The 22725-nt window shown below is 40.2% G+C and overlaps 2 protein-coding genes and 1 long non-coding RNA gene across 7 annotated transcripts; 2 read left to right on the top strand and 1 right to left on the bottom strand.

The window, feature by feature from the left end:
* Positions 1–1208: 1208 nt before the first annotated feature.
* Positions 1209–22508, top strand: LOC119915654 (cytohesin-1-like). 5 transcript variants are annotated; one of them, XM_038735297.1, is made up of 13 exons: positions 1209–1296; positions 9366–9448; positions 16718–16782; positions 17314–17380; positions 17912–18030; positions 18597–18790; positions 19080–19228; positions 19716–19827; positions 20064–20066; positions 20440–20516; positions 20635–20706; positions 21228–21382; positions 21483–22508. In XM_038735297.1, exons 1-13 carry the CDS (start codon positions 1209–1211, stop codon positions 21559–21561), a joined length of 1263 nt encoding a protein of 420 aa, XP_038591225.1. In that variant the 3' UTR covers positions 21562–22508. The 5 variants fall into 5 exon arrangements, with proteins under 5 accessions (XP_038591225.1, XP_038591223.1, XP_038591227.1 ...); XM_038735299.1 differs by lacking the exon at positions 1209–1296 and adding an exon at positions 3307–3334; XM_038735295.1 differs by lacking the exon at positions 20064–20066.
* On the top strand, positions 12578–15583 carry LOC119915655 (E3 SUMO-protein ligase ZBED1-like). The gene is made up of 2 exons (XM_038735301.1): positions 12578–13282; positions 14050–15583. The coding sequence occupies exons 1-2, from the start codon at positions 12811–12813 to the stop codon at positions 14751–14753; spliced, it is 1176 nt and encodes a 391-aa protein (XP_038591229.1). The 5' UTR covers positions 12578–12810; the 3' UTR covers positions 14754–15583.
* Positions 13763–14574, bottom strand: LOC119915656. The gene is made up of 2 exons (XR_005446977.1): positions 14514–14574; positions 13763–14381 (listed from the first exon to the last, which is right to left on the bottom strand). It is a non-coding gene; the product is annotated as an uncharacterized LOC119915656 (long non-coding RNA).
* Positions 22509–22725: the final 217 nt, after the last annotated feature.

Raw genomic sequence — 22725 nt, 5'->3', positions numbered from 1 at the left:
TGATTGATTCTGTGCTTAGTACTAGTTTTTGAGATTGTAGTTATTGTTTTTGTGTTGGATTACATACATTAGTGGAAGTAAATTTTCTCAAGCGCTGTACTTAATTACAATTTTAAGTTACGTTACTTGAGTATTTCTGCTTTATGCTACTTTATTGTACATAGAATAACATTTCAGATGCACGTAATTATACCGTTCACTTAATATTCACAAGTTACTTTGCAGAATGATTTATCAATTTATAAAATATGACGCATTCTCATAGATTCAAATCTCTAACAGATACTGTTGTATCACATAAAGACAAAAATACCCCAAACATTAATAAAAAATCTCCCAATAATTTAATGAACACAATCAACAGACAATACAGTCCATAACATGGACATAGAATTAAAACACTGTATGCAACCTATGTAAGTTTTTTTGTTACATGTTATTTATAAAAGTGTAATACTTAATACTTAAAGGATATTGATACAACATAAATACACCTACATACATTTTGAATACATGACTTTTATTTATAACTGAATGAGTATTGCTACTTTTACTTAAATAAAGGGTATTAATACATCGTCCACCACAGACATGCAGCATAACGTGTGTGTGTGTGTGTGTGTGTGTGTGTGTGTGTGTGTGTGTTTGCTCAGCTCTGACTAAACTAAACTGGGCTCTGATGTGTGTGTGTGGGGGGTGTGAAACAGGAGGATACAATGTGTGTGTACATTTGTCATCACTTCCAAGAATACTTTAACAACTGTTCAAAGTGACACAGCAGTGGGTGTGTGTCTATATACGGTAATATATGTCCTTTTTCTCTTACGTGAATCACTAAAATCTATGTAATACATATTGATAATGTGTATTATAAAACGACAGGTTTTTTGTGTAGTGCAAGTGTGGAGTGCGTGAGGCTGAATTCAGGAGTGAGGTCAAGTGTGTGAACAAGAACGAGGAGGGAGGAGAGAGAGTGAGAGTGGAGAGTGTTTTTCTGAGAGTCTGTCAGAGTCTGGTGGCAGTCGGGAGGTAAAACACTACAGCCTGGGTTTTTCAAGGGCCAGAGCTTTAGCCTGCTGCTGATTTGTTCTCCTGTTAGTTAAGTATGCTGCCGGCTTAAAGGGGAGTAAAGCAAAGAGATGCTGAGAGAATACCTTTAGCCTCGAACGCCCTTTAGTCACAAACTCTTGAACACATACTGTGTTGTGATGGGGACTGTGAGCGAGCTGTGCGCCTCCAGTTTCCAGGCTTTTCTCTGTCCTTCGGTACGACCAGGGGCACCTGCTGCAGCCACAGGTAAGTGTTTTTAAGAAAACACACTTTTCTGTCATCTCAGAAAATAAAAATGTGCATGTACATATTTGTGAGCGTGTGAATAATTAAGCAAACAACCTTCATTTTCACCAGAGTAAGTGATTTACGAATCAAGTTGTCATCTTTGTTATTATCACAGGTCTTTGCCGGTTATACGTTGCTTATGTGACTCTTTAACGCTGAGAAAGAAGACAAACAGTGAGACATGGAGAGCAAGACTGGCACAAAGTGTGATTAATGTGCAGTTGCCCTGGTGATTTTCTGTTAGGTTATCAAGACACAGAGAGCTCTGTAGTGTTTGTGTGTGTGTGTGTGTGCCATGCTGTGTTTTTGACATTTTTGTGTCCATGTACACGCGAATCAGACAAACTGTCATTGTGTGTGTGTGTTTGTGTGAGATGGTGGGCTTGATTTTGAGAGCATGACGCACACCCATCATCCTCTGGTCCAGGATCCTCCTCTCCAGTGGGTGCTGAAGTGACATAATCTCCATCGCTGCCCACTGATATCCCTCTGTGCAGGTGCTTTCATACTGTATCAATGTGCTCATTCAAAAGCCATTCTGACACAATGAAAGCAGCTCGGTACTTGCCCTGGTTATTTCCATATAGCCAGACAGTTTTTAAGACCGTTCTTTCTATAGCTGGACTTCCCCCTCTATTTTCTTGTCATTTCCTCTGCTTTCGTCTTTGTTACTTTGCTTTGTTTGTCCTTATTATTTTTTTTGCCTTAAGCCTCAAGTGCTCTGTGATGATTTAACAGATAAACCCTTTAGCCGTGAAGCAGATTTACTCAAAAGGCTATATACCGTAGCTTCCTTAGAAATGATTACTATCTTTACATTTACCCTTCATCTGCCAAAAGTATTAAGTTTATCTCTCATGCAGTCAGGCAGATTGGTTTAATTTAACCAGGTTTTGAGAAGCAGCATCTGTGGGAGACATTTCTCCACCTCACTACAATGGAGGTGAAGGAGATTTTATTTGTAGTAAAATTCATATTTGAAACCTCTCTTACAATGTCCCTCTTACTCTGTCAACAGTTTTTTACCAGCTTTCTACCAAAGAAATAGTCCTCATGAAAACATATCACAGCTTGTTACTAACTAGAAGGGAAACTATGTTTTGTGTTTGGGTGAGCTGAACCATTAAAGTGTTAAATTGCAGCAGTTCTTCCCTACCGTTCTTTAGCATATCCTGTTATTGGTGTGTCCAGACCCTGAATAAAGCGCTGATTCAAGCGCACAGCTGCAATCCTTTGCCCTCCTTTCCTCTATCCTTCCCTACATCCTCTCCTCTCCCTTCCTCTGTCTCTCACACACAAGCCATCCATATCTAATATCAAACCTGCTTTCTCAGCCTTCACACCCATTAAAATATGTCTCTCTTGTTCAGCAGGTGGGGGAGTATTATTTTAGAGTCATTTTCTTACTTCTTGTTGAGTTGGATAAATTTCATTACTTTGTACATGCATATACACAAACCAAGAGGGTAGACTTGAAAAATATGGAACCTGTGAGCATGCAAACACATTATTTGTTTTCATTCCTCATTCATTCCTTTTCTCTTTATAACCATACGTATGGAAACTGTTTATGCCAAAGAATAAAATTAGCTGGAATGTTACAATGGCAACTCCACACGTATGAGATACGATACAAAATGATGAACTATTAAGTCATTTAGAAAGTCAAAACTGTGACATACTATGTCATAAATTTGATCTACCATAAGTAGATAGATAGATAGATAGATAGATAGATAAAGGTTGTTTGTGCTCAGTCGCTCTCTGATTGGCTGCTGCCGTTGAAGCCACGCCTACCTCATCCTGTCTCTGCGCCGGCTGTCTCTCCGCAGAGACAGTTGTCATTAACTGCCAGTCTAACGGAAACTGAGTAAGAAAAAATTGTGAAACCTTTCGACCTTTAAAGTTACTTTAAAAGTGAACAATTTAGCGCTGTTCTCTAAGCCGTCGCTGCCCAACATCACAAACATGGTTTTAAAGTCGGAAGACGGAGTTGGTAAGTTGCCTGACCCGCTTTAACTAAGCTAGTTACAGTCGGTTATAGTGAGCAGGGCTAACCTTGGGGCTAACCAGGTTAGCGGGCTAACTAATTTAGCAACTAACCTAATTTTATCTAACGCTAGATAACGGAAGTGAGCGCGTCTGAATAAAATACATTCTGGTGTGTTTCTGCATTTAATTTCCTATCAGCACAGCGAAAGCAACAAGTCCTCATTGGAGTGATTTGTTAATGCTCTTTGGCAGTCTTTATTAACTGGCACAAGGGATCCATTATTATTAATCTGGATTGAGGCCAGACCCCATGGGGGCTTGACCTTATTGTGCAGCACTTTATAGTTCATGTGTCTATAAATACAACCAATGCATCCTGTTATTGGGTTCGAAATTAAGGAATTGCTCTCCAAAATACGGGGTTTTCTCTTTTGGTTGATTTGGCTGCATGCACATCTCTGCTCACTTTCCCAGCTTGTGACAAAAGTGTTGGACACATAGAGAGGGAGAAACTGCCACAAAAACATAAGAATGAACTTGGATTATAAATCAGCTTCTTTACAAACGCACTAGTGTTTCCTCTGAGAATTTGAGCCACTCTTACAGGATGTGCTTTACAGTCACGTACCTTAGTCTGTCTGGAGAGGAAAAACCTGTTAAAACAGATTACAGATGTGCTTTAAAAGTAGATGGCTTATTCTGTCCGGGGGGGGAAATGCTATCAAAATGGACTACCAATAACATAAGTTGATTTTTAAGTAAGGTAGCTGCTGTCAAGTAGGAAGTACTTTTCAAAGCTTTTTTCCACTTGACAAAGTCAGTGCTACCTTATTTTTAAGATATAATCCTGGTAGTCTATTCTGATAACTTTCTCCCACCTGACAGATACTTCACTTTAAAAAGTTTTTCCACCCTGAAAGAGCAGCTCAGGTTGTCAGCAACTTCGTCTCGCTGTCACTTAAGGATGTTTTTCTTTTCTGTGCAAAGGCACATTTTGTCCTCCCCCGTTATTCCCCTGCTGCTGGATTTGCTTTTGCTTCTTATTGGACTTTCGAGCCTTAAGGCCGTGTGAATGCGATCAGTCAGCAGGGAGTTTACCATAACCGCAGGATTATATCACGTCTCTGTTGAGCTTGTTATCCTCGGGCCAGGGAACATTCATTGAAACACACAATTACCACCTTGTGAACACAGAAATGGACAATTATCGCCTTCAGAACAGTGTTAGACACTGAAACTCTCAATCTCTAAACACAGATAATTTTCTAGTCATAACCAAACTGCTTTGCCCTGGGTCCTGGGTCAGCTGCCATGCTGTGGGTGAAATAATGAGACAAGCCAATGAGGGAGCTGTTGTTGGTTTGTGTGTGCGCTCTTTTGTATGAGCAAATGCGATGAGCAGAGAAGGAAGTCTGATTTTATTCTGCCAAGAACAGAGAGCTGTTGTGTACAAATGTGTTATTTGTTGCATTTTGGTGGTTGCTGGTGTCCAGGCGAGGTGCACCCTCCTTGTCCCTTTTCCATACACTGTTATGAGGAGGAGACATGCGAAACAGCACCTCCCCGCCGTCTTTCTCTCTTGGACACTGGTGTCCACGTGGGGGAGCTTGTGTTTGATGCTGTGCTCACTGAGGGAGGGAGGAGTCAAGATGGACAGAGGGGAGGAGGGGGGATGAGAGTTCAAGGGTTTTCCCTCACACGCTCAACCTCATTCTCATTTAGCTGCAGGCCCGCTCCCCTCCTCGCCCCTCTCCCCTCTCCTGGAACGAGTGCCTGAGGATTAAGAAGCAGGGAGGCTGGACTAGAGGACCACAGGATTGGGATTGGGATTGGAGGGCACGGGCAGGACTGGATTATTGTTGTGCTGCTGCAGACACCAGACTGGACTGCAAGAAACAAGCTGTTGTGTACTGGAATTTGTGGCTACGTTAGACTCGTGGACTCTGGAGCCAGAGTTATAAAAATAACTGGAGCAAGAATCAAAACTACTAAATACTAAAGAACAGGGTGTTTTTTGGCTGCACTGGGGATACTGGGACCATTGAGACTGGTGGTGCAGTCACTCAGCAGACAAGCTTTCTCTGGTATGAGCCTCAAGATTAATGACACAAATGTGTAGGCGTTGAGTGCGTCATCATAACTTCTGCATTAGAGCTGTTTTGCAGAAATTTATCTGAATGAGTGCGTGGATATGTGTCGTCACATCTTCCTGAGAAACCTCATTGGAGCCGGAAACCTAGTTAGATGTATACGTGCGGTTTTATTTTTTTGCGTATGTCATTGTGTCTTCAGAGGAAGTAATGTGCTGCATAACGTACAAACCAGAGTGGAAGTAGGAGGACAGAGAGTGAACTTTATGCCTGGATATGTTGGGTCATCCAGAGCAGCTGGTCATGAGCAGCATTGCCGCAACAAGGTGTCCCATTACTTGCTAACATAAACACACACTCGGTGACCTCGAGACTATGCAGGGAAGCTGGTTGAGGAGCTTGTCGTTATTTGCGTCAGAATGTGTGTGTTTGTTTGCTTGAGAGACGGATGATATGACAGTGTAAGCCGTCATAAAAAAATCCACTTGCTCTTACTATTACCTCTCTTAATGAAAAGCTAGAGACAGGGAGGGAGTGTGAATGCCAGTTTCACTGCCTCTCTGCTCACAATGGTGTGTTATTCTTGTCCTGAGGTTTATAATAAGAGGTACTCCGGCCTACTTAAACTGTTTCCTCTGTGGGCGAGGGGTACGTATGTGAGTGTGATGAGCGAGTGCGTCACTGTCTGTGTTTTTGCAATATGTAAATTATATCAGTATCCAAGGCTGGTGCACCTGTCACACCACCTTGGACTTGACATAATTTGCCTTGTACATAGCCACAGGTGTCTGCATGCCCTGAGAAACTCCATTTTAAATGGTCGGACAAAAGGTCCTCTTACTAGCTTTTTTTGGAGCTTTCAATGCATGTCATGTTTTTGGGCAGATACGACAATTTATAATAATGTCATATTTGTTTTTGTAGAGCTGAAACAATAAGTCAAATAATTTACTAGTTGATTGACAGAGTATTAATCAGCAACAATTTAGAAAATCAGTTAGTAGTTTATGTCACTCTTTAAGCAAGAATTTCTCCTCAAATGTGAATATTTGCTGAGATTTTCTTTTTCTTCAATGATAAACTTTTGGGTTTTCTTTGTCAGATAAAACTAACATTTTGTCAACATGCGTTCAGCTTTTTTTAAATTTTTTTTTTTTTTTTACTATTTTCTGACATTTTATCGCCCAAACATCAAGAACATTTAAAAAAAATAATCATCAGGTTAAATCTATAATTGAAATACTTGCTGTATTAGATCATTGTAGACTGTAGCCGTGTAAACTCTAGTAAGTTGACCTTGAGTTAAGATATATTTTAGCTCCCTTAGCCCAAAATGATTTGCTATACTTTCAGTACCTCAGAAGTTCATATGATCAAACAGACTTCTTCTGTTAATTTACATACTTATTAAGTTAAATGAATGTAATATATCATTGTAATTACTAAAATCATTGTAAAATGCTATACATAATGATTAAACATACTAATACTTTGTTGCCCAGAGAGGTTGACACTGAGTAACTTGGTCATGAAGGCAGCGTGATTCCACTAATGAGGCAGACAAACAGCAGCAGCAGCACAGCTTGATATGTGTTCTGTGGCTCCTTGTTACTCTGCATTAATTGCACCTTCTCTTTACCTTTTGTCACTGGTTAGAGAATTTATACGCCTCAGAAAGTAGCCATGAGGCACCCAGTGGAGAGGAACAGCAATTATAAATGACGGCGAAGAGGTGTGATGTTTGAAAACCTTTTTAGATGTGAAACATGAAATATGCAGTTCAGCACAATAACTCCCTGCGTTCACTCTCTTATTACTGGAATATAATCTTTCTTTTTTCTCTGTCGCTCAAGTTTTCTTGAGAAAAACCACAATGTGGTTCTGTCAGTCACTGCCATTTCCCTCCTCACCTTATCAATTCCTCTGCAGACACACTTGTACAGTTAAGTTGGCTTGTAAATGTAAGGCGGGGTGGATATTTGAGCTTAACAGATATCAACTCTAATGTACCATTTTTAAACTATTATTCATTAGACATTTGATGTTTTGTTTGACGTTTATGATTCATGCTAAATGCTGCTGTTCATCTGATGGACTATACTATTTGCTAGTTTTAATAATAATAATAATAATAATAATCTGTATCTGTATGTTGCATCCTTTGCAGTGGATATAAGTCACAGTTAAGAGGACGTTTACGCTGATAAAGTAACTCCTTTTTGTTTAATCTGTACCAACCGTGTAGATTTACACAAGGTGGGTTAAAATCAAGAGTTCACTGGAGAAGCAGCTGTCTGGAAAATATAACCAGTGTTTGGAAGCAGCATCTGTTTTACAGCAGTATGTATCTCAAAGGTGCTAACAATAGCTACTGGCTGACATTAGCTACTGGTCATACAAAACCAAGTAAGGTAGCAGCAAAACTCCTGAGTGTAATTAATAGAATTTATTGCTTAAGTATTTGCAAAGTGAGCCTATTTAACTTTTGCTGAACAGCAGCTACTGTGGCCACAAGTAGAAATTTAAGGATAAGAATAAATGCTAACATGTATTGTAATGCTAGTGTGTCACTTGCATAGTAATATTAGGGATGAAGCGGTATGAAATCACAATTATATTTCCCAAAATTATCATGGTTATCAGTATTATTATGGTATTGTAAAAATGTGCCGAAAAAGATTAAAATGTACTGATATACACACTGCAACCATTTCAACAAGTTTTATATTGAAAACTGCAAGTAAAAGTACCATTTTGTTTGCATAAACAATAAAATGAAAGCCAATACCTTTTGTAAACATATGAAAACCATCTAAGTGTGCATTATCAAGATTTTATATTTTATATTGTATAGGTAATGCAATGACCCCATGCACTATTACATGAAAACAAACAAGTTTTTAAAAGACAGTGAGCCCAACAACTGACATACAGAGGAGTCTGTAGCCTTTCTCCTGTTCTGACACTTTTGCATCTAAGTTGATAGCTGCTATATTTAAAATGACCAAGATATGCTGGTTGGGTGACTAAACTGCCTATCGTGTTATGTGCATTGGACAAATAGTCTGCAGGCACACAACGCACACAGCAGAAGAGTAGCAACACTGAGAGCTTCCATTTACAAGCTGTTAGCAAGTCAGACAGACAAACCAAAGCTAAAAGTTAACTTACCCTGCGTTCACTAGAAGGTAATTTTCATCAAGTTTCAATCGTTTCATCCCTAAGTAATATCCATCTAAAGTTTGTATACAGTAGCTACTATGAAGAATGTGTTATTTCTTCCTGGTTGAAGATACTCGAAGGCGCCTCTTGGAAGAGAGACGAAACGTCTTCGAGCATCTTTAGCCAAGTCCAGTTGCCCTTGATTTTTTACCCACCTGGGGTAACTATGACCTGGATGACTGAGAATCTTCATAGACATGTAGAAGTAGTAGTTTTCTCTCATTCGTCTCTGCAGAGTCTCTCTGTCTCCTGAACATACAGGTTGTCCATCATTAATGTAACATTGACAACAGATAGAGAAACACTGTTCTCATCAAAATGTCACCAAATGTGTAGCTGAAAAACTGTGAAAACATGTTTGATTTGTACGCAGTTTTTCACGTATGGGTTTCGTGGTATTTAGTGAAAAGACGTCTGTTAATACATTTTTGACCAACACTGACTGACAACATTTTTCTGTGATTAAATGGCCTTTTGTTTTATATTGTATAATTTGTTCCATCTAAAATGAATGTTGCAACTAGAATGCAGACGATATTTATTATTTTTATTATTTCCTCCTCCTAATATGACCAAAAAGTCATCATGTTTCAGCGTGTGTGTGTGTGTGTGTGTGTGTGTGTGTGTGTGTGTGTGTGTGTGTGTGTACTATATCCACTGTGTGTGTCTAAGAGAGAGTATTTGATCTTTGTATCTGAGTGCTACATGTGCTTCTTTCCTCAGTGCCTGATGACCTCAGTCCAGAAGAGAGACAGGAGCTGGAAAGCATCCGCCGCAGAAAACAAGAGCTGCTGCATGACATACAAGTAACAACACACACTTCCTCCTAACGCCTTTATTTCTTTAATCAATTTGTTAAACAAATTTCCAGCTGAATTTATCTGTAGTTCACTGTAGCTATGCCCTTCAGCTGTTACTGCTTGGGCAAAGTGCTTTCTCAACAGTGCAGCCAAAAAAAAGGGAGTTTGGTTTTGTCCCTGCTGTGAACCCTGTTATTGTCTGGACTGTTGAAACATTTTAAATGAAAAGTTCACAGTTCTTACAATGTAAAAAATGCGGGACAGAATCCGCAGTGCTCGTTCTGTGCAGAAAACGTTTATCTAAAGTTAATATGAGGCTGCAGATGTCTGAGTTAGACAAATCAAGTGGATATCTTTTAAAGTTACTGCATTTCTTGTGTAAAATTCTTCTTTTTTGTTGAGCTGCAGTGGAAGGAAAGTAACAAAAAGAGGGAATTTGGTTCTAAAAACACAAATTTTGGAAGATATCTACTGATCCACAAATCTTTCAATACATTTTTGCACAGAACGAGGACTGCACGTTCGGAAGGGATTTTTTAATTGTCAGTATGAACAGGAGGAATAATTACAGCAAAAATGGTTTCAATATTCATATGTGCACCTATTGTTTTAAGACAGACTTGAAACATGATGAACCTGTCCTTTTAAACCTTTTCAATTATTTCAGGGAATTGAAAGAATGACCAAATCATACAGCATGTTATCTTTACCGTATTTCCCTCTTTGTCTGAACATCACATTGTTCAGGTTGTTTTTTCTTATCTCTGTGTCCTTGAGTAGATTTGTACCTTCCTGTCTAGACCACTGTGCCTAGGGAGGTAGGTGTGGGTGGGTGGAGGGTGGGGGTTGTGGGGCCTAAAGGCGTATTACCACCAGAGCGTTACTGTATGCATTCACGATAGATGATCCTCTTTGTGTGGGATCCACGTGTACGAGGGGGGTGTACCTCATATATATGTGTGTGTGTACATACTCTAGCTCTGCCTGGGGGGACAGGTTAACCCCCCCCCCCCCATCCCAGTGCCTCGTACAACCTTAAATAAATTAGTGGTACTGTCTGTTTCAGCTCTTAATCTGGGTAATATGTTTTGGAAGATGGGAGAAAGCTGGCTTAATCCTCATTAACAAAGATAAATAAATGTTAAAAGTAGTCCCAAAATCATAAAATAACTAATAATGACCCTATACCTCTACCGTTGTGTATGGGACTAATTTCATCCAACTCCCATATAATGGAGTCAAGGGCTGCAAGATTATTTTCATTTGGGCTGATTAACTGATTGACAGAAAAATTAATTGTCAACTATTTTTATAATGGATTAAAAAGGTAATTTTGTAAACAGTATTCTCCCAAATTCCCTAGTTTCAGTTTGCCAGTTGTGAGGTTTTCTCTCTCTTAATAAACTGAATATTTGTGGTTTGGACTGGTGGTACAGTAATTTGATGACATTAACATGAGCTTTAGAAACTTGTGAGACCCATTTAAGCCAGATGAATTGATAATGTTACTTATCAACAATAAGACAGCAAAAAGATACTGAATCATACATTGATATAAACATTTGAGAATAAATCATACGTAAACATTTGAGAATGCAGGATCGGATACTTTTTTACATGTTGCTTTATTATTAAAATTGTTGTTGACTTAAGTTTACCTGAAAAAGTGTGGTGGGAGATTCTGCCTTAAAGGACAAGTTCACATTTTCAGGTCTGTCTTAAAACAATACTCACATTCAACAAGGACTACAGATGTTACTTTAGAGCAAGTGTATAAGCAATGGATCTCTTTATGGCCATTATGGAGAGAAAGAGACGGACAACAGTTACTGTCAATGCACATATGGGCATGTACGTATTGATTAATATTGATAGATGTAGAAATTGCAGTGTTTCCATAAAATAAAAATAAAATCACAGTTACAAAACATACAACTTACACAAAATGTGAGGCAGATTAAAAAAAACACAATTACCAATTGTAAAAATATATTAATTTAAACTACTAGGTTATACTACTATACATCATTAGAGTAGTAGGGCCTTTAAGATGTCTCTCTCTGACTATATCTGTGTAAGAAAGTGTATACCCTGCTTTCAGAAAAATATGTCTCCTCTCCCTTCCCAGAGGGGAGTTATTATATATTTCAATTGCCGTGGCCTGAAATGACTTCTTGTAGCAGCCCTTACTGCAGAAATAATGGAGTTACCGACTTTGTTGTCTGACCAGTAGTTTGTACTGAGGATGTGAAGTGTTCTCCATAATGTTGAGTAGTCTGGGCAACATTCCTCTCTCCACATACAACGTGAGAGGCTCCAGGGCACAGAGCGAGCCTCCGAACTTCTGCTAATCTAAAAAAAAAAATGTTTTTAATTCCTAAATTATGGTTTCAGTGACTTATGATGCTCTAAATAGCATCTCACAAGGTTTACACCCCTGATAAGGTTCCTGTGATGAAACGGCAAATACAAAAATGTTGGTATCAGCCTTTAAAAACTTGTATTACTTGGTTTGTAACTTTACTTTACAGTGAACGGTTAAACCATTAGATATCTATTTAGATAAAATGTTTGATAACCAGAGAAGAACGAGTGCTCTGCCTCAGCCTACTACCAGTACTGCCAGTATTACACGGCATTCTGGGACCAGCAGCAGTGCAACAACAATTCAGGCTCAAAAGCAGTAACAAAATATGTGGTGAAAGCCCTACACCCTTTCAACACAGTAGAGTCTCTGTGATATAGGTATGATGCTGAGAGAATCAATTTAGTTACCTAAGATGTCGTCATTCCCCACCAAACAAACTACCCATAAAGGTTCTAGGCCTGGGCGAAAAATCGATTGAATGAATTAATTCGAATTTTTTGTTGCGGGCGATTTAAAAATAAGTAAATCGAGTTTTTGTGTAATAGCACATTTTTGGCTCCCCGGGGTTTCCGTAGTGTTCGTTTCCCATAGCGACAACATCATACACTAAACAGCAACAGCAAGCGACAAAATGGCTACCGGTGAGAGCGGGAAGTTTGTTCCCAAGAAAAGAATAAAGTCATCTGTTGTTTGGAACTGGTATGGGTTTGCTGCGACAGATGTGGAACAACAGACACCACGCTGCAACATTTGCCTAAAGCCTATCGCAGTGAAAGGCAGCAGCACCACAAACCTATTCCAACACCTGAAACAGAGACATCCAGCCGAATATGAAAAATGCCAGTCTCTCCGCGATGAACAAAGCCGCACTGACCAACAAACCTTAGCTAAAAAACAGCTAACTGTAGCCGAATCCTTTGCACAAGGCACCGCATATGACAGGAAAGGGGCACGGTGGAGAACAATCACCGAAGCGGTCGCTTTGCATATAGCCAAAGACATGGTACCCATATATACCGTGGAAAAGACGGGGTTTATTAATTTGATTAAAACGTTAGACCCCAGATATGAGCTACCCAGCCGCAAGTACTTCAGTGAAGTCGCCTTGCCCAAGCTGTACAACATTACACGAGAGAAAGTCAGCAGAGAACTGGGGGAGCTGTCCTTTTATTCGGCAACAACCGACATGTGGTCCAGTCGGACTATGCAACCTTATATGAGTTTAACGGTGCATTTCATTAACAATGGGTGGGATTTGCGGAGTATTTCCCTCCAAACGTCATACTTTCCCGACGACCACACCGGTGAACTTGTTGCCAAGGGACTGAGAGACGCTCTCGACTGCTGGAACCTGTCTGAGAATCGTCTATGCTGCATGACAACTGACAGCGGCACCAATATGACTAAAGCCCTGCGAGTGAACGGATGGCCAAACCTCCAGTGCTTTGGACACAAACTACACAACGCTATTGGTAAGTCTAACAATAAGTAAAATAAAATATTCAATTTTGACAGAGCACATATTATATATCTATTATATTATTATATTTAATATATTATCCTCATCCAAACCGCAGTCAAGCTAGATGACGCTCGTCTTTTCGTAATACTACTACTACTACTACTGTCATTTAGCAGACGTTTTTTTCCAAAGCGACTTACACCTAGGAGAACAACACAAGCAAAATATCTAATAGAGGAGGGTCCAGCATGGATAAGTTTTGGTTAGATTGCTGTGAGTCCCGCTGGACACAGTTGCTGCCATGCAGTAATAGACGAGTTGTTTCTTCTTTTTTTTCTTTTTTTTTTTTTCAGTCAGCCAACCCAACATCTACTCAACTACGAAAAGACGAGTGTCTGACTACTTGACTGCGGTTCATCCACCGTTTAAAAAGTTTAAGTGCTGTACGTGATTTATTAATATATATATATTTTAATTAGGCCTGCCTAGCAAAAAAAAAAAAAGATGTTTCAATATGACATGTCCATTTGATCTGTATTTGATTCATAAAGACAGTAGAATAGATTATTTTAAAAAATGGATTCAAATTTCTCCACATCTGCACATATGCCTATAGTAAACAAAATTCTATTTGTGTATCTGCAGTGTCTGAGTTTTGGAATGACAAAGTTTTGAAATACAGAAGAAAATAAATAATTTTTAGATGGATGTAGACTGATATTTATTAAAGTCCCCAATAGTGATGTATGTCTTTGTGTTTTATTCGTTATCAAACAGAGAATGGTGTTAAGGATCCCCGCATAGATCGTGCAATTGGAGTTTGCAAGAAAATAGTCGCTGCTTTTTCCTACAGCTGGAAGAAAAGAAGAGAGCTGGGTGTAGCTCAGTCAGAGCTTGGCCTTCCCCCTCATCAGCTAACAACAGAATCGCCTACCAGATGGGGCTCCCGCCAAAAGATGATCGAGCGATTCCTGGAACAGGAGAAGGCTATAGCCCGTGTCCTGGGGTCTGATGTTAAAAGCCGCCATCTTGTGCCATCTTGGCAAGACATCGAGGTTTTGGAGTCAGTAAACAAGGCGGTTAAAGGTCTCCAAGACTTTACGGATGCGCTATCAGGGGAAATGTATGTCAGTGTCTCATACATCAAGCCTGTTATCCATCTGTTCAAAACCAGTCTTTTGCTGCCTGAGGACAACGACACGGAGCTTACCAAAACAATAAAAAGGAAGATACTGGGATACCTTGTTGAGAAATACAGTGATCCTGTCAAGGATGAGCTCTTGGACATGGCCTCTCTGATGGATCCAAGGTTCCGGACATCCTACATCGACCCAGACAAGGTGGAGCAAGTAAAAAAAGAGCTGTCAGTGAACTTCTGTCTTTCCCCACTGACAAAAGCACACCACAGCCTGGTCCAGTTGTGCAGGTGGACCAGGAAGAGGCAAGGCCTCAGCCAGACCCCAAGAGGAAAAAGACCTTAGCAACCTTCTTCAAGAAGAGTGTTGTTTTGCCAACCTCTGACCAGTCGGAAGAAGCTAAAATAGAGACTGAACTGGCAACCTATCTGCTCTTGCCAGAGGCAGACCCTGACACCGATCCGCTGCAGTGGTGGAAGAGCAACGAATTCAACTTCTCAAGGCTCAGTCACCTGGCCAAGAAATACCTCAGTATTCCTGCAACAAGTGCCCCATCTGAGAGGCTTTTCAGTGTGGGGGGAGGAGTTGTCACATGCAGCAGAGCTTGCCTCAAGCCAGAGGCAGTGGACAGGCTGATTTTCCTTGCCAAAAATGTTTAAATGTTATTGACAGCAACTTAAGCACATATCTCATGTTCTGCACCTCAGTCAAAATGTGATTTTTCTTTTCTGTTCATACTTTCAGGGACACAAATGGCACGGTATATTTTTTTTAAAGCAAAGTTTGCACTTTATCAGTTGGAGTTGATGTGTAATTTATTTTGCACATTTTGTACTCTGCTAAATTTTGGTTTACATTACTATTTTACCCAAGACAGAGGTGTTGCCTCTTTAGGTTGTTATTTAAAATTCTATGCAAAGTGCAATAAAAGAGAATATTTTTTGTTTTTGGTTTGAAAAATTTAATTCTGCTAAGAGTAAGATGTGCATGTTCATGTCATGTATCCCTGTATGTTGTTGCATTGTTTGGGCTAGACACAATGAAAAATGTCACTGTCTAGTTTTCCTCAGATTTTAATATATTGTTAATGCTTTAGAAAATGGTGCTACTTCATCCCAGAAATGGGGGTTACATTTGTCTTGCTTTTGATTAAATAAAAGCAAAATTTGCTTTAAGTAGTCTGTCGTTTGTACTTATTGCTTTCCTTAAGTAGGGGGGGAAATCGGAAAAAATCGTAAATTGAATTAAAAAAATAAAATCAGAGATTTTATTTTTAGGCCATATCGCCCAGCCCTAAAAGGTTCAATAAGACATTCAAAAGGATTCAGATTTGATGCTACCAAACCTCATCCCTAGTCCTCGGTCAGCAACCAAAACACACACACAGAAAAACCCACACAAACATGCCCTCGGGGCAGCAGCACTGTGCGAATAGATTGATGGCTTTATTACGGAGGTCGACTCTCGTTTGGCGCTTTCCTCCTGAAAGCCCCGCCCTGTCTTGCTCCGGCGGGCTGATGGGTAATGAGCCATGAAATATTCCAGTACAGGAGACGGAGGACGCTGTTCGTTTATATGGGTTTATAACCATTGACGCACGTGGAGTAATCCAGTCAAGTGAAGTTTTTACCTTCTTTACCTGGTTTTCACACATATACACATACTCACGGAGAGTTTCAGATGATTAAAGCTCTAATCTGAGACACCGGCCTCTTCTATAATTATCCTAGTTCGTCAGTGTTTCTCCGTCTGTTTCCCCCCTCAGTTCTTTCCTCCCATAACCCCTCTGCCTCTGAGCTCTCCGGAGCAGCTCCTCTAAGCCAGGCAAAGTCTTTGATCCTGCATATTCCCGTCTCCCCTCCAGTGTGGCACTCAAACAGACCGGGGAGGGAGTCAGGGGGGATAAATCTGGGTCAGCACAGGGGAGAGGAGGAGCCAGGAGATGGTAGCAGGGGAATGGTGGTCAGCTCTGACCCCAGAACAGGTGCTACAGCTCCCACAGAGAATTTTCTGCAGAGGGCATCTGTTCCACATAACTCCTGCCGTGAGGAAGAATGAGTCGGACTCGGGGAGAGTGAATCACGTCTGCATTTTTAGGGTTTTTTTTCTGGGTCATCTCTTTACTAAGAAGTGTTTGTCTGGATGTGTTGGTCAGTGAGATGTGGCTGGAGCAGACAACCATGTGTGATGCTTTGTGCTGACTTAGAGATCAAAGCATCTCCATAGAGGTCAGAAGTCACGTCACACGTATGTATCTGCTGTTGTTGCCTCCTCTTGTTTTTCATCACTCTCTCTCTGTCTACTCTCAGAGGCTGAAGGATGAGATAGCAGAGGTGACCAATGAGATTGAGAACCTGGGCCTGACTGAAGAGAGGTAAAGTATCTCTCATCAACCATTTTGGCGCGTGTGCGTGGGCAGCTATGGTCCACTCAGCCTTTGTTTTAGTGGAGGTGCATTCATGAGGGAAATGTCCAGAAAAATCTGCCTGACCTTCAGAACAGAACCCACTGTAACAAACTATTGTTCACATAATCGATTAATCTTTCAGATATTCTAAACACAAGGTCTACTTACTATTCTCGGAGCTTTCAACCATATCGAAAGCTTCACCTCCTTCAGCTGAGCAAGGCTGCGGTGTGTGATATGTGTCCCCAAGGTTGAGAAAGAATCTCCACACTCAAAGACATTTAGTTTACAATTACATAAAACAGAGAAAAACATCAAATCCTCACACTCAAGAAGCTGAAACTAGTGAATGTATGGCATTTTTTGCTTGATAAATAACTTAATTGATTTAACGGTAAATCTATTGTTTCAGCATTAGTGGGTTTAAAACACTGACAATGTGTTTGAGTTTGCAGAGAGCCGTTTATTGAGGTTCTATTCTGTTTAATCTGGTTTTAGGAAAAGCATGCAGAGGAATAAACAGATGGCCATGGGCCGTAAGAAGTTCAACATGGACCCCAAGAAGGTGAGAATAAATGTTGAGCCAGGCTCTTCCTTCATGTACCGCAGTGTAGTGCTGCAAGTAGTGATTATTTTCATTGTTGATTCGGCTGTTGAGTATTTTCTTGATTTATCATTAAGTCTATAAAAACCTCAGAAAATGTACACGCCTGTTTCCCATAGTCCACAGGGACGTCTTTTTAAATGCCTAGTGTTGTCCTAACTAACTAGCCCCAAACCCAAAGTGACTATGTATGTGACAAAGTACTATGATCGTGATTTAGTTTCTCCTAAGTTCTCACGTAAGAGAACCTGCAACCAGAGATTTTTGGTATTTTTACTTACAATTGTTCTTTTAGGCAGTTGCAGTTCTACATTAATGTCTGGTGAAACCGACACCCTGTCTTGGACTTTTTAAAGCATTGAAATAACAAGTGATGGTGTTTGTACCTCACTGAACAAAAACTAATTTCTTTCTGATCTTCATATTTTGTGTATTTGTATATTTAGTGTGTGATGTTAAGACTGGGTTGTGTGTTCTGATTTTCTCCCTCAGGGGATTCGCTTCTTGATTGACAGCTCCCTGCTGAAAAACACCAGCGATGACATCGGCCAATTTCTCTACAAGGGCGAGGGGCTTAATAAAACGGCTATTGGCGACTACCTTGGGGAGAGGTAAGTGATACTAACGACGTCCCTTCCAACTGATGATTTTTCTACAGCAGACATTTTGACTTGTCACAGCAGGAAAAACACAGGTGTAACTAATAAAATTAACAATAGCTCCGTTCTATTTAAGTGTTTCAGTAAGTCACCTGAAACTGAAGCAGCTAAATGGAATTGAGCCATCATTAATTATATTATTTACTCCTGTGCTTTTCCTGTTGTGACATGTTAAATAGTCTTCAGTTAAAAAAAGGTCTATTCGTCATCAGAAGTAATGAGAATAACGGACTCAGAGAACCTATTCTTCAAAAAGCGATAATCCTAGTATAAAATTCAGGCCATATCAATAGATTATACTAAATATATGAGCTGGTGGTGCATTAGCAGTTCTAAAAGATCATCCAGTAATCTGTTATCTCATTTGTCACATCTCATCCAACTCCTTTAGCTGTCAACTCAGTGAGCGAAACAGAGCTGCGTTCAGTTCTTGATCCTGTGTTCGTTCTGTTTACTCCCCCCTGTGTGCGTGTGCATGTGGGGGTGTGTGTTTGTGTGGGCTTGCGCGTGTTGTGCAGAGATGACTTCAACATCGAGGTTCTGCACGCCTTCCTGGAATTACACGAGTTCTCGGACTTGAACCTGGTTCAGGCTCTCAGGCAGTTCCTGTGGAGCTTCAGGCTGCCTGGTGAGGCTCAGAAGATCGACCGCATGATGGAGGCGTTCGCCCAGCGATACTGTCGCTGTAACCCCGGAGTGTTTCAGAGCACAGGTACATAAGGGTGTGTGTGTGTTCAGGAAACAGACAGCCCTGGTTTTGTTGAGTAAGACATAAAAACTAAAAAATACAGAATTTATTACCGGAGTCAATGACAAAGAGTCCTTCTCACATGATGTATTCTGGCCCCATATTGTATGTAGGGCTCTGAAATATTACATCACAGACTCCTGTACACTTTCCGCTGCTTATTGTATCAAAATGTAAATAATTGAAATCAGCTGATGGCACCGAGGCACGCAAAAAACTGAAAAATTGTACACCCACTTTGCTTGTTTTACAGACACCTGTTACGTGTTGTCGTTTGCTGTGATCATGTTGAACACCAGTCTACACAACCCTAACGTGAAGGACAAACCCACCGTTCAGAGATTCACAGCGATGAACAGAGGCATCAATGATGGAGGCGATCTGCCGGAGGAGCTACTAAGGGTGAGAGATTTTCCTTAAACAACTCAAATTTAAGCAACACAAACAGTCTGAGATATACTTGTTCAGAAACAAAGTATTATTTATTTAGTAAAAAAGCACTATTACAAAAACACAGTCGATTTATCTTATATAAATTATTACTATATATTACTTTGATGAACGTCACATGGAGCTGCAGTCGGTTTCACATCCCCAACACGCAAACTAACAAACTCACTCAATGCTGAGGATCATTAATATTTTTCCTGCCATCAAATAAAAGGATTTTGAAAGTGTTTGTGCTCTTGAGCGTTTCAAAAGATAGTCAGGACAGTCCCATTTCATAGAAAATAGGCTCTTGAGATGCGAAAGCAATTTCTGCTCTTCTACTTTTTTTTTCTATGAAACATGACTGCCAGTAAATATCCTGCTTATATTCATGCTCATATTCCACCCAATAATCCATATTATAACATTTCACCACCTTTATCTCACCCCCCACCTGTAGAACCTGTACGACAGCATCAAGAATGAACCCTTTAAGATCCCAGAGGATGATGGGAACGACCTCACACACACCTTCTTCAACCCAGACAGAGAAGGATGGCTGCTGAAACTCGGTGTGTGCATCCATGTGCTGTGAAATATTTCATTTACTTTTTGTTAAATTAAAATAATTCAGTCTGGATCCGTCAATCCTGTAGTTAGTCACTGTGAGCTGGAGGGCCCTCTAGTGGGCTGGATCTGTAACAGCACCTATAACATGTTGCCTTGTGTGGAACAAAGTAATTTTTTTGTAATACTCTTTTGTTGACATTCTTCTTGTTTGTTTGTATTTCATGGGTTTTGACTCCAGGAGGTACGTACCCTTAAACTCCCCAGCTTTAATGCACTGCTTTGCTTCTGAGCCGCCCACACCCCACCCCTCCTGCCTTTTTATCCTACTGGCTGTGTGCATTCACCTTCACCTTGATTCAGAATAAAGAATTCATTATTTGTATCTAATGTCACCCTGTGCTGTATGTTGTTGAGCCAAGATGTGGACACATCTGTTTCTAACCGCTGGGCCCAAACTTTACCCTCAGCTTTCATCTTTGCGATCAATCGGCTCAATTTAACCTGCTGATTTGTGCTGTCAGTGTGCTTAAAAGGGTTGCCGTCGTCATATAATTCCAACAACTGAAGTTTTCTGTCTTTACTGAAGTCATGGATCCCCTGTAATCTCTATTCAGGTGGACGAGTTAAGACCTGGAAGAGACGCTGGTTTATTCTCACAGATAACTGCCTCTACTACTTTGAATACACGACTGTAAGTACTTCCTATTTGGCTACACTGGAGCTTAAGAGATATCTGCTAAATACTGTACGTAGGCTTAAGTAAGTACTCTCTCATTGTATTTATTGTCCCTCTCTCTGCTGTTTATAAGGATAAGGAACCCAGAGGAATTATTCCACTGGAAAACCTGAGTATCAGAGAAGTTGATGACTCCAAGAAGCCGGTAAACTCTTTCTTCTATCTTTTATCTGCCACATCTAGTTATAATTTCCTGTTTCTGCTGTTTTTCTCTCTTAGTAAAAGGTATTTAGCTTAGTGTCACGTCAGGAAATAGCGATGGAAATAAACAAGGTGATGAATGCAAAAAAAAACAAATGTATCCAAAAAGTTCAAATGAAAATTAAGCTATTATTGGTGATGTCTTTAAAATCTCACCTTTATGCCCCACTAAATGTTGATATTCTGTATGTATCTTGCACCTATTGTGGTTGGACATCCAAGTTGCTTTATTGAAACCTCACTAGGTGTCATTCTTTGTTTTCATCTTTAAAACAGTGTTGGGAGATACAGAGCAGCATCTTTCTCACCACAAATAAGTTATTTTCTTAATGATTTATATCCTGTCGTCAGGAAATCTATTTATTCCCCCCCCCCCCCCAATCCCGAAAAACGCATAACATGTTGGTTTTTGCACTTTTCAGACATTTCATGTTGACAGATCTTGTTTGTTTTGCTCTCTCCCAGAACTGCTTTGAGCTCTACATCCCGGACCACAAGGATCAGGTGATCAAGGCCTGCAAGACGGAGGCAGACGGCCGCGTAGTTGAGGGCAACCACACTTTTTACAGAATCTCCGCCCCGACCACAGAGGAGAAGGAAGAATGGATCAACAGCATCAAGTGAACCACATTTAAACTCCCTCTCTCCTGCAGATGATCATGATTATGATTTCCTAAATGTCGTGTTCTCTAACCCTCGTTAATCATCTTCCACCTGCAGAGCTGCCATCAGCAAAGACCCGTTCTATGAGATGCTGGCTGCTCGGAAGAAGAAGGTCTCGTCTGTGAAGGGGCTGTAGAGCTGCTGAGGATTAAACATTTCTTTACTTAATGCAGCTGCTTGGATGTGGACCTGATACTCTCGCTGCTGCAGTGGACCTGGACACTTGGACCTGCCACAGAGGATACAGCTTTTGAAGAAGCTCACCCACAGGTTTGACCTTATGTTCATAGTTTCATTTCCCGTCTGGAGATGAAATGAATCAGTCATAGACCTCTTTTTTTTAATCCTCAAACACCTCCTTTTGAACACTCTGCTCCTGCAGTACTGTGTCAATGCCGTGCCCTGTGGTTAGGACTCCCACTCTTAAAATCAGCTGTTGAAATGTGTCTGATTCACTTCAGTGCCGCTCCACACAGACAGTGTTTGTGCTGATGTGGTACAACGAGTCTCTACAGCTACTCAAACATTTAATTGGATGGAAAATAAAACAAGAGAGCTGGGAGTATGTAACACTTACTAAAACAAGAATTAAGTTTGTTCATAGTTGAACATAAGGTGAGAAAAAGACAGAAGTGGTTGTTGCACTTTTCAGACGTGTGTGTGGGGGGGCAGCTGATGGAGAAATCACATCGTACATTAATGTGATTCAGATACATTTCAGAAGAGCCTAAAAACACTTTCAGTTAAGTTTCCAATCTCTATTGATCAGTTGAGCTCGGTTTTTCCAGACAGGGATTAAACCTTGTCCTCCAATAAAAACACTTGAAGAAGAAGAGACCTACTGTAAAACACATTAAGTGCAGGACTGATCGCATCTGGGACGCTGGACTGTTTTGTTTAGTCTGATTTGCCATAAAAATGCTTTTTTCTAAGCCTGTTTTCTTATTGCTGTTGGTCTTCTGTCAAAGTACTGTTAATGAAAATGAAGGTAATGCATAAATAGCTAAATATTTATTTATCCAGAATTCTTGTAATTTATTGTAAAGTTTTGTCTCATTAAAAGGTTTGTAAACCAATATTCAACTTTATTTTATTTGACTTTTCTCGGGAAACTAAAGTGTGATTGCTTTTTTCATTTAGACAAAATTCAAAATAAATAAAAGTACGTTAGATTTGACAAAACTGACAATTTTGGGACTTTCAGGTGGAGCTTGAAGGTTCATTTTTGACCTTGACAAAACAACTTTGAAGCTTGAGAAACACCAAGGAGAAGTGGACCTTGTAATGAAAATGTGTTTAT

The sequence above is a fragment of the Micropterus salmoides genome, unplaced genomic scaffold, assembly GCF_014851395.1.
Source record: "Micropterus salmoides isolate LMB-PRFRI ecotype aquatic unplaced genomic scaffold, ASM1485139v1 Ms_hic_scaffold_21, whole genome shotgun sequence".
Lineage (NCBI taxonomy): Eukaryota > Metazoa > Chordata > Actinopteri > Centrarchiformes > Centrarchidae > Micropterus > Micropterus salmoides.
Note: the sequence above shows the minus strand (reverse complement) of the source record. Positions and strands in the feature narration are given on the sequence as shown.